The sequence below is a fragment of the Papaver somniferum genome, chromosome 1 (genome assembly GCF_003573695.1).
Source record: "Papaver somniferum cultivar HN1 chromosome 1, ASM357369v1, whole genome shotgun sequence".
Classification (NCBI taxonomy): Eukaryota; Viridiplantae; Streptophyta; class Magnoliopsida; order Ranunculales; family Papaveraceae; genus Papaver; species Papaver somniferum.
This window is the reverse complement of record NC_039358.1, coordinates 228830878-228843183: the sequence shown is the minus strand read 5'-3', so window position 1 is coordinate 228843183 and position 12306 is coordinate 228830878. Positions and strand designations below refer to the sequence as shown.

Genomic DNA, 12306 nt, shown 5'->3' with positions numbered 1-12306 from the left:
ACTAATTAATTAGATATTTTAGTGTTTGACCCCTCTCAAGTTTAAATATTAGTGTTTGACCCCTCACCAAAAAACTTCTAGGTCCGCAACTTTCCTTATCTTATTACGTCCCTTATTTAGAATTCTAGTGATTTTAGGAATGCTTGTAGTAGTCCTGGAGCAAGTCTATAAATACATACAGTCTATTAAGTTTTGTTAAAGACATCTTACCTTTCGCTAAGCAATTTAGTTGGATTCATACTTTTGCTTCCTTCTTTTTGTGTTATTCTTCTTTCGCTTTTAATTTTTGAAAGAAGAAATAATGGGTGGTGGTATGTCAAGTTGGGCTGGGAAGAATACTAATTTAGAGACTCTGCTGGAGAACCTGATTGATTCTGTTCTTTTGATGAACCATAAGGTCGAGGGACTAAGTAACCGATTCGATAAACTAGAAGATAAAGTGAATGAGGAAATTATTCTTGGTAGGAATGAGAGAACTCAGTTCATGGATGAAGTCAAATCAAAGTTAGCAGAATTAAAGAAATCCCAAGAAGATGAACAGACAGTATTTGTGGGTTCTCATCTTGTTTCGAAGCTATCAAATCTGCAAAAGCTGGTGGAAAATAAATTACCCGTGGATGATGCTAGCGACAGTGAGGGCTGGAATCTCTGTCATGATTTTGATGAAAATAAGAAGTATAAGATTGCTTCTGGAGCCTTGTTACCTTATCAGATCATTCAGTCTTTGAGATTTGAAGAAGAAAATGATTGCAGCATTGCCGAGCTTCAATGGGAGCGAATGTTGGAAGACTTGTCGAGAATTGGTAAACTTAAAGGCGGTCTTGGAATTGCTGATGTGTCGGGGAGTATGACTGGAACGCTAATGGATGTCTCTGTGGCTCTTGGTTTGCTAATATCAGAGATGAGCCATGAACCATGGAAAGGAAAACTTATCACCTTTACACAAACTCCTGAACTGAAAAAGATTGAAGGTGAAACTTTGAGATCTAAGACAGAGTTCATTAGAAGAATGGAGTGTGGGTTTCCACCTGGTTTCAAGAAAGTTTTCGACCAAATATTGCATGTGGCAGTTGAAGGCAACTTGAAGGCAGATCAGATGATAAAGAGGCTTTTTGTGTTCAGCGATATGGAATTCCACGAAGCTAATTCAGGATATAGTCCTCATACCTACAGTCATCTGTCTGGCGGTGACATAGCTAACAATTGGGAGACGGATTATCAGGTGATACAGAATAACTTCAGAGAAAAGGGATACATGAATGTCCCTGAGATTGTATTTTGGAACCTGCGTGAGTCTAGCTCCACTCCAGTTTCGAGTCAACTGAAGGGTGTGAAGCTGGTTCATGGGTTTTCAAATAATACGGTTAAAATTTTTCTGGACGAGGATTCTGATTTTAGCCGATTGACTCCTTCAAGGGTGTCGGATAGAGAATATGGGATCACCGAATGCGGCAATAGAGAATACGGGATCACCGAATGTGTCGGACTGTGATTGGAGTACGGATGAATCATGGGATAGTGATTAAAGGTATGATGAGTATGGGAAACTAATTGGGCAACCCAATCGGGAATAGGCAGGCCAAAACAGAAATATGGTTTTCACGGAGTAGATTTTTGTTTCGCAGAATTCTGTTAATTGCTATTTTTTTCCCTTTTTGGTAAACAAACTGATGTAGTACATCTTTCTCTGTATCAACAATGACTGTTGATCCTTTTTATGTTGTATCAACTGTAACAGTTGATCCTCCTCTATTTTAAGTTTATTTGTTTTGCAAGTCTTTCCTTTTCTAGTTTACGTAAAACTCTTTCCTTTAATCGTTTCTTGTAAGCTTATATGGAGGCTAGGTCTCTTGTTTACAAGAACACATCTCTTTTATTAATATTATTATCAACTTTGATTATCAATCTTTTACCTTGGAATCTTGATCCTAGAATCCGATTTTAATTAAGTTTCTGACGAAACTTAAGCTATCCTTTTAAACCCTTATCTGTGCTACACTAGTTGGTATCAAATACAGCGTTTTTAGATTTTTTATCTAGAAACAAATCCTTTACACAGCTTCCGCAACAAGTCTAAACCCTAAATTTTCAAACAACCTACCTTTTCTTTTGAATGGGAGAAAAATTTACACAAACTGATATTCATGCCCTTGTCAAAGCACTTTTGAAATCATTATCAACAACCCTCATCACAGAGCTTAAACCAGAAATTCAAACAAGTATCTCTTCTATCGTAGAAAAGAAACTTGAATCACATGAACACTATCTTATTAAGTTATTGAAACACACGGGTCTAGATGAGGAAGGTATGCCAGGTTTAACTGATGATAAGGATGTCAATACTGAAGAAAAGAAATCAGGAGAAACAAAAGACGATGACGCAACTAAAAGTAAGAAGAATCCTTTTGTTCAAAATAATTTTGTTCGAGAAGAAATTTCCAAGTTTCTTACGTTCACAAAACAATTTGAGAGCTTTCTTAATAGTCCTTATAAGAAACCTGCAACTGTGATAATAAACAGTGAGGAAGATGAAGACAAGGCTGAAGCAGAATTAGAAAAAAACTGGGAAGATGAAAGAAGATTGAAATCCAATTCTTATGGGTCTTTACCAGAATATAGATTGAATGCTGATATACCCAACTTCCATGGTGGTTTAAATATAGAAGAATTGTTATATTGGTTTTATGAAGTAGAGTCATTGTTCAACTTCATGGAGGTACCTGATCCTTCTAAAGCTAAACTGGTTGCAGATAAACTGAAAGGTGGCGCTGCAGTTTGGTGGGACAAACTTTGTGATGATCGTAGAAAATATCTCAAACCTCCTATACGTACTTTGAAACGAATGAGAGACCTGTTAAGAGATAAGTTTTTACCTAAAGATTATATGCAACAACTGTTTCTCAAACTGCAAAACTGTCGACAAGGAGCAAGGATGGTTGAAGAATATGTAGCTGAATTTTACAGTTTAGTTGCACGTAACCAACTGAATGAGACTGAAGAGCAGTTAGTTGCGCGTTTTATAGATGGTTTGAACAACTTAATTCAACAGGGGATGACACAATCCATGTATACTATGGTTGAACCTATACAACAAGCCATTAAAATTGAAAGGCGTGTTCTCAGTACATCTAGACAAGCAAATCCAAGACAAGCTCGTTATCAACATTTTTATAAAGCTGCAAGACCATATACATCTTATGGTTACCAGGGTGATAAGGGATCAACAGTCATTGTTGATCCATATTCACAAGGATCAACTGTCTTTGTTGATCCACATAACAAAGGAGCCATCCAACCGCATCAGCAACAACAAACAACACATGTTCCTTCAGAACCTGCTCCAACGATGAATATCTCATCTGCTAAGCTACCTCCAGCTAATCCTCAAAGAGATATTACTCGCAATACTAGAGGAAATCAATATCAACAACAATTTCAACCCTTATCTAAACCCTCTAATCCTTATTCAAAGTTTCGAGGAGATCGATGTAGCAAGTGTAACCAAACTGGCTATACTTCTAGTGATTACATTAATGAAATTCAAGAAGAAACACAAGCAGAAGAAGAATTAGGAGATGATGAGTTTAATTATTTGCTAGAACATGAAACTTATGATGCAGATTTTCTTGGAGTAATTCTCCCAGTTTTAATCACTGAACCATGTCCTATTCAAAGACATAGTATTTTCAAATCGCATTGTCTCATTGAAGAGAATCTTTGCAACATGATCATTGACAGTGAAAGCACATAAAATTACATTTCTGCAAAATTGGTTGAAAAACTTGGTTTACCGTTACTACTCATCCAAATCCGTACTCAGTTGGTTGGATAAACAATTCTTCAACTCAGCAGATCACTCATCAGTGCTTGGTCAAGTTTTCTTTACCTGGATATGAGGATTATGTCTTATGTGATGTTATTAATATGACTGCAACAAGCTTACTATTGGGAATACCGTGGCAATATGATATTCGTGATGTTCATAATTGTCATGAAAACACTTATACTTTTGTTCATGAAGGTTTTACTATAGTTTTATGGCCTTTACAAACTTCTATTTCAGTTAAGGAACCAACAGACAAGAAGATCACTGCCTTGGTTGCTACTATTGTTCATTCTTTATATCACACTCATTCTTTGAGCTCTCATGAAGTTGCTAAACCTATGGTGGAGATTCCAGACAAGGTAAAACCTTTATTGTCTTCTTTTAGTGACTTATTTCCTGCTGAGTTACCAAATATTTTACCTCCACTTAGAGATTTACAACATCAAATATACTTCATTCCTGGAACTTCTATTCCTAATCAACCTCATTATAGGTTAAGTCCTAAAGAGCATGAGATATTACAAGGTCAGGTTGATGATTTGTTACAAAAAGGTTTGATAAGACTTAGCAAAAGTACTTGTGCTAGTCCATCCTTTTTAGTAGACAAAAAAGATGGTGGACATTGTATGTGTATAGACTGTAGAGCGTTAAACAGAGTTATTATAACATATAGGTTTCCCATACCAAGAATTGATGACATGATACATATGCTTTCGGGTGCTAAAATGTTTACAAAGATTGATTTACGTAGTGGATAGTATCAAATACGTATCCGAGAAGGTGATGAATGGAAAACAACTTTCAAGACAAAGGAAGGTTTGTATGAGTGGTTAGTCATGCCTTTTGGTCTATCTAATGCACCCAACACATTTATGCGTCTAATGAACCAAGTATTGCAACCTTTTTTCGATAGTTTGTCATTGTCTATTTTGATGACATATTGATTTTTAGCAACAATGAAGAAGAACATATTTCACATTTATCTCAAGTGTTTAAGGCTTTACAAGGAAATATTTTGTATGTGAACTCGAAGAAGTGCACATTCTTTACAAACAAAGTCACTTTCTTGGGATATGTTGTGTCATATATTGGTATTTCTGTGGATAATTCTAAAATCAAAGCAATTGTTGATTGGCCTACTCCAACATTTATTAGAGCATAGCTCGGTCGACCTCGCATGCGTTGCTATCTCAAGCATGTTTGCCAATGTTAGTGATCAAAACTATGAGTCTTGATTTCTAGCCTACATAGCTAAGTCTCAGACTAGGATAGAAAAGTGTAGTTGAGCTCAAGGACTTCATGGCGATTCATCATACAACGACGAAGATCTATACAAGGAACCCTGGAACTTCATCAACAAAAAGGAATGTGGAGACTTGAACTTATCTATCACTCAAAAATCTATCTGTTCTATCTCCTACTTCTTATGAGACAAAAGTCGTATGCTATATAGACTAGATCATACACATTTGACATTTTGAGCTGAGCATTCATTGCTTATCTTTTATCTCGAAATCGTGTGTTGGTAAAGCGTTTCGCTTTGATCAACTTTATCTTCACCTAGTGACGAAAGTCATGAAAAGTTTCAATCACTTTGAGAATTGCTCTGACGTGAATCGGTCTGTGAATAACGGCTACATAGCGTCCTCTGAGAATTGCTTTTTTGTTCTTCTGTTTCTTTTTCTATTTGTTTTATGTTCTATTTTCTTTGTTTCACCACTGTAACAATTTAATGTATGGATATTATATCGAAGAAGTGGCGGAGGATCTGAATTGAAAAAGAAACCAATATATGGATTCATCAAAAATCTTCTTCCTGATGAAGCAGTCAATGAACATACAACACTTATATTGGCGAATGCACTCTATTTCGAAGGATCTTGGTACGAACAATTTCGACCATCATTTACCAATATGTCATACTTCTATCTCCTCGATGGAAAACAATCACTACATGTTCCCTTCATGTCATCAAGCTCAGACCAATATATTCGGTGTTATGATAGATTTAAAGTACTGTGACTCTCATACCAAAGGGGTAATTAGGAAATCCCTCCTCATTTTCCTATGTACATAATATTACCGGAGCAACGCGATGGGCTTTGTGAACTTATAGAAAAGGAGAGCTCTTATCCTTCCTTTTTGGATCAATATCTCCCAGTTTATTGTAAGGTTCCAACAAGAGAATTCAAGATTCCCAAGTTCAAAATTTGTTTTAATTTTGAAGCAAAAAGAGTTCTAAAGAAAGCAGGTGTAGTTTTACCTTTTGATGAATCAAAGGCAGAGCTGATTGAGATGCTGAATATTGAGAGGGGAACCGAGATAAGTTACGTGTCAGAGGTTTATCACAAGTGTTCGTTGAAGTTAATGAAAAAGGAACTGAAGCTGCTGCTTCTACTGCTTTTGTCAGGCCGGTTAATGGCAAGAGTCTTCCCCATTCAGCTCCTGTCGGTTTCGTGGCAGATCATCCTTTCATGTTCATTATTAGAGAGGAGGAAAGTGGTGCAGTGTTGTTCATGGAAGATGTCCTTAATCCTTCATCAAACTAGGTTATGTGTCTCTCAAGTGTTACTAACTAGTTTAGACCCTCTTATTCTTTTTTGATTTAAAGAGAAATATTTCATAGGTTTTGATTTTGATTTTGATGAAAGATAACTTTAATAGAATTTTCATGCGATTCACACTTTATTAATTACTTTTCTTTTTCTTTTGCACCAAAACTTAACTGTCGGATAATGTCGGATATAATAACATAAATACAACAAATCTGTAAATTCAGTTCCACGGTGTAACATAACATACATAATACGTAACTTAAACAAAAACGGGAATTGAGTTGTCAAGGGATACATATTTTTGGTATGCATTTTGCGAGTGAACGCATCAATCTATGTGTAAAAGTAAAAAGTTGTCGAAATTATTGGTTTACAAAGAAATTTTTTGATAGATTTCATAAACCTGTAAAACAGTGAAAGCCTCATTTTGACGTGTAACTGTGGTGAATAGCATCAGGAAACCTAATTTTTAGCAAAACAAGAAAGAAAGTTAAATGATAACCGCAGTAGAGGTCACGACTAGCAAAAGCCATGACAAACAAAGTAAAGAAAGAAAAAACCGAAACAGATCCAGGGGAGTCAATGATCAAATCCAAATGATGAATTTATTGATATAAAATGATGCTCATGCAGTTACGGATGCCATGCACGAATCCAGGAAGCTAATAGCAGCTTTATGTCAACCACCAACTTGCTTGCAGTTGAGATTTTCCCTTGGAAAAAGCGGCTACAGACAAGAGTTCTGCTCATCTCGACCCATGCCAGATCCTCCTCTCTACTTGTTGTAAGATCAAGAGTTCAATCATTTGTGCAAGTTTGCTAGTATAGTTCCCTCCCAAACATAATCTGATTCAAAGTTTAAGTGCATCACCATTTGTTTCACAACTGCACAATTTTACAATTTACAAAGCATACAAGACCATTAATTAATGTTTGTAAGCATACAGGACCATTAATTTACTGCACAAGTAGAAGTTGGCCGTTAGCCTTTGATTAAAACTCTTATTTGTTTCCTAAGGCGGACGCAAACTGGGTCAAGTGTGTCAGCAGACCTCACTCGATTTTGTTTTCCATGTACTAATTAATTAGATATTTTAGTGTTTGACCCCTCTCAAGTTTAAATATTAGTGTTTGACCCCTCACCAAAAAACTTCTAGGTCCGCAACTTTCCTTATCTTATTACGTCCCTTATTTAGAATTCTAGTGATTTTAGGAATGCTTGTAGTAGTCCTGGAGCAAGTCTATAAATACATACAGTCTATTAAGTTTTGTTAAAGACATCTTACCTTTCGCTAAGCAATTTAGTTGGATTCATACTTTTGCTTCCTTCTTTTTGTGTTATTCTTCTTTCGCTTTTAATTTTTGAAAGAAGAAATAATGGGTGGTGGTATGTCAAGTTGGGCTGGGAAGAATACTAATTTAGAGACTCTGCTGGAGAACCTGATTGATTCTGTTCTTTTGATGAACCATAAGGTCGAGGGACTAAGTAACCGATTCGATAAACTAGAAGATAAAGTGAATGAGGAAATTATTCTTGGTAGGAATGAGAGAACTCAGTTCATGGATGAAGTCAAATCAAAGTTAGCAGAATTAAAGAAATCCCAAGAAGATGAACAGACAGTATTTGTGGGTTCTCATCTTGTTTCGAAGCTATCAAATCTGCAAAAGCTGGTGGAAAATAAATTACCCGTGGATGATGCTAGCGACAGTGAGGGCTGGAATCTCTGTCATGATTTTGATGAAAATAAGAAGTATAAGATTGCTTCTGGAGCCTTGTTACCTTATCAGATCATTCAGTCTTTGAGATTTGAAGAAGAAAATGATTGCAGCATTGCCGAGCTTCAATGGGAGCGAATGTTGGAAGACTTGTCGAGAATTGGTAAACTTAAAGGCGGTCTTGGAATTGCTGATGTGTCGGGGAGTATGACTGGAACGCTAATGGATGTCTCTGTGGCTCTTGGTTTGCTAATATCAGAGATGAGCCATGAACCATGGAAAGGAAAACTTATCACCTTTACACAAACTCCTGAACTGAAAAAGATTGAAGGTGAAACTTTGAGATCTAAGACAGAGTTCATTAGAAGAATGGAGTGTGGGTTTCCACCTGGTTTCAAGAAAGTTTTCGACCAAATATTGCATGTGGCAGTTGAAGGCAACTTGAAGGCAGATCAGATGATAAAGAGGCTTTTTGTGTTCAGCGATATGGAATTCCACGAAGCTAATTCAGGATATAGTCCTCATACCTACAGTCATCTGTCTGGCGGTGACATAGCTAACAATTGGGAGACGGATTATCAGGTGATACAGAATAACTTCAGAGAAAAGGGATACATGAATGTCCCTGAGATTGTATTTTGGAACCTGCGTGAGTCTAGCTCCACTCCAGTTTCGAGTCAACTGAAGGGTGTGAAGCTGGTTCATGGGTTTTCAAATAATATGGTTGAAAATTTTCTGGACGAGGATTCTGATTTTAGCCGATTGACTCCTTCAAGTGTCGATGTGAATGCGGCAATAGAGAATACGGGATCACCGAATGTGTCGGACTGTGATTGGAGTACGGATGAATCATGGGATAGTGATTAAAGGTATGATGAGTATGGGAAACTAATTCGGCAACCAAATCGGGAATAGGGAGGCCAAAACAGAAATATAGTTTTCACGGAGTAGTTTTTTGTTTCAGTAGAAGGTATCGCACAATTTTGTTAATTGCTATTTTTTTTCCTTTTTTGGTAAACAAACTGATGTAGTACATCTTTCTCTGTATCAACAATGACTGTTGATCCTTTTTTATGTTGTATCAACTGTAACAGTTGATCCTCCTCTATTTTAAATTTATTTGTTTTGCAAGTCTTTCCTTTTCTAGTTTACGTAAAACTCTTTCCTTTAATCGTTTCTTGTAAGCTTATATGGAGGCTAGGTCACTAACATCATAGCCATGGTACTAAAACCATGCTAGCTTAAACTTAGATTAGAAAAACGAATTCTATGCAATCCCCTTCTCTTTTGTCAGAGACGGGCCTAGCAAGGGGCTAGATGTGGCTATAGCCCGTCCCTTAATTCGGCTAGAATTTTTTTAGGTATAGATACTTGTCGGATTTTTAAACTTAGCCCATTAGCTTAATGATATTAGCCCACCCGTCGTCACTACTACTACCAGTAATTTATACTAGATATGCCTTATTAGCTGGTGCACTTCATACGCGTAGGTAACTAGTAACATGCCGAAGAAACGGTGGTTAATGTATGAGACATGCGGGGCTATTGCATTGGCTCATTGAGGGGCATTATGAGGGTGGTGTTATTCATCCCTATCTTCTCATTTTGATATTAAGGCAGTATTGGAGCTTATTTCAGGCTTTATTAGAAAAATTTCTCGTAATTGTAGAGGTACATAACTTCTACAATTTTTAGAGGTACATATTCCAACTTACTTCAGAAAAAACATGAAAGCTTGTATTCAAACTTTATCATATTTTTAGACGTACATATTTCAGCTTACTTCAAGAGTTCAAGGTGCAAAACAAATGTTTTGCATTTTTGCTAGCTTATCTATATAGCCGAACTGTATTCACTCTCACAGATAAGCTGCAAAAAAAATTTGGTGGCCTTCGGCCGATGTTTTAAAATGTAAACCGGACAGCGAAACAGTAAAATCACTGGATCAGGGTTAACTGGATTAATCGGTGGTTCAACCAGCGGGTCACTGATCATACAAATAATAATACTACATATTTAGTTTAATGTAAAATGTATAAAAGTAGGGAGTAAACATCGATTCCTGGGGATTGGGTTGGGAGTCTTGGGACGTGCAGCAAGGTTTGACGATGGATACTTAATTATCCAAAGTTTTAACCTATTTAATTGTTCCTATTTATTTACACTTTAACCACTAAGCCCTAAACTATAACGCCTTCTTTTTCTTTCTTCCTCACATCCACGTCGCCTCCTCCTCTGCCTAACTCTCTATATCTCTATCATATAACACCATAGTTGTAAGAAAAACTGAAGGTTGATTGTAACAAATCCTACAACAAGGAAATCGAAGATCAATCGAACATTTGTACAGCTTCGAAACCATTACTATTTGTTTTCTAGGAAGATTTTCATTGTGGATTTTGTGTTTTTGATCTATTTTATTGATCTTTAAACTAGCAGTCTTGTTAGTCTTTTATTTCCTTGATGAAGAATTGAAATAGATCTGACTTCATAATGGATTTTGATCTTTAAAAGCATAATCTTTCTTTCAGTTACAATTTTCTCCCATTCTCTTCTCTTGTAATATGAGCTTATAATTTTCTCTTTTCCGCAGTAGAAGCCGTGAGCGAGCTAATAAGCGCCAGCCACGTCTAATTTAGTACATTCTACGCAGTTTTAGAAAAATGTGAATGATATCTCTGGCTTTGTTGTTTGCAAAGTCGACGTTAGTTGAATGCTTTACTTCTTAAATTTATGTTATTTATTTAACTGCAACACTGAGCAATCTAAACTCTTGTTTCAGAACTAAGTTTATTATCATTCAAATTCTATACAAGTCTTCTAAGGTGCGTGGTTAATCCAAAATCTAAGGATTTAAGGTGGCTGGTCGCCAATCAGCCCCTCGATTTCATATTCAGCAGAACCCTAAAAGTACCAAATTGGGTTACTTGGCCTACAAGAATAGAGTTTTCCAACTTGTCCAATTAAAAATCCCAAGATTTTAGGCATAGGTAAACACATTCGAGTCAATCCCAAAATCTTAACAAAGATTGAGTACTCAAAAACTTCAACCGATTTTGAGTTATCCTAACTCAAGTCTTACCGACTAAGTTTGAGTTTATTTCAAAGCCAAACACCAACGACCTATATATCCAACATAATGGTCGGTTGATAGACCAAAGCTAGCTGGGGGGGAGAACCGCACTGAACACACAACATCAAAGAAGAAAAGAGTACTGGTAGTGGATTGGAAAGTTGATTGACAATGTTGCTTTGCTTGATAATAAGGTAGACGGTCTAAGTAACCAAATGAATGCATTAGAAAAGCATGTGAAGGAAGAGCTATCAGAATTGAAGAAAGCCCAGGAAGAGCAAACGACAATATTAATAAATTATCAGATGAAGATTCCGAAGTTAGAGAAGATTCCGAAGTCAGAGAAGATGTCAGATGAACCACTTCCAGATGCAGATATTAGTTACTCAATGTTCCGTGATCATATGGAGGTTTGTAATGTTCAGTTACCTTGCAGAAGATCATCATCACCAGCTAAGAAGGATACGGAGGAAATGAAGAAGAGGTCTGAGGCCATTAGGTTGTCAAAGATCATGCCTGGAGCACGCGCGTCAAGATTTAGGCAGCTATTATTGGAAAATTCTGAAACTGCTGATATGTGTTTGAAGCAGAAGAAAAACGGATTAGTGCTTCCATGTGATGTGGGTAATACTGATACAAGAAGGCGTCTTATCCATTAATATGATTTTGTTTCTTTACTATTTGTGTTTCGGGTAGTTTTTTATTTTTTGATTTGCCAGATATTACAATAGAAATTATCATTTGAATTATCTATGTATGAAATTTTAAACAAGTTAAGATTTTTTTCATGTTGGCATAGATATTACAAGTTAAAAAGAGAGAAAGAAGAGAAAACACTAGTTCATGAGCTTTTCTTTTGTTAGCCAATCTAAACAAGAGTACACGATACTCGGCACACAAGCATTTCAAAAGATAAAAACCCATAAAGTAAAAATGATTCAAAGACAACACAACAAAAGCCAAAACAATAGAGTGTGAATGAGATAAGTCCTATCCATAATCCATCCAACTCCAGTTAACGTGCAGCTAAACTCATATCCATTTGAAATCTAGTTAAAATTTCAGAAACATATTTCTTTTGAGATAGAAATGTACCTCTATTTCACTACACCACTTCTAAACCAAGGAAATAATGC

The 12306-nt window shown here is 36.3% G+C and overlaps 2 protein-coding genes across 2 annotated transcripts; both read left to right on the top strand.

The window, feature by feature from the left end:
- The first annotated feature begins 3924 nt into the window (after positions 1-3924).
- On the top strand, positions 3925-6375 carry LOC113271631. The gene is made up of 3 exons (XM_026521526.1): positions 3925-4450; positions 4578-4642; positions 6139-6375. The coding sequence occupies exons 1-3, from the start codon at positions 3925-3927 to the stop codon at positions 6373-6375; spliced, it is 828 nt and encodes a 275-aa protein (XP_026377311.1).
- Positions 6376-7758: 1383 nt separating this feature from the next.
- Positions 7759-8964, top strand: LOC113271626. The gene has a single exon (XM_026521519.1). The coding sequence runs from the start codon at positions 7759-7761 to the stop codon at positions 8962-8964; it is 1206 nt and encodes a 401-aa protein (XP_026377304.1).
- Positions 8965-12306: the final 3342 nt, after the last annotated feature.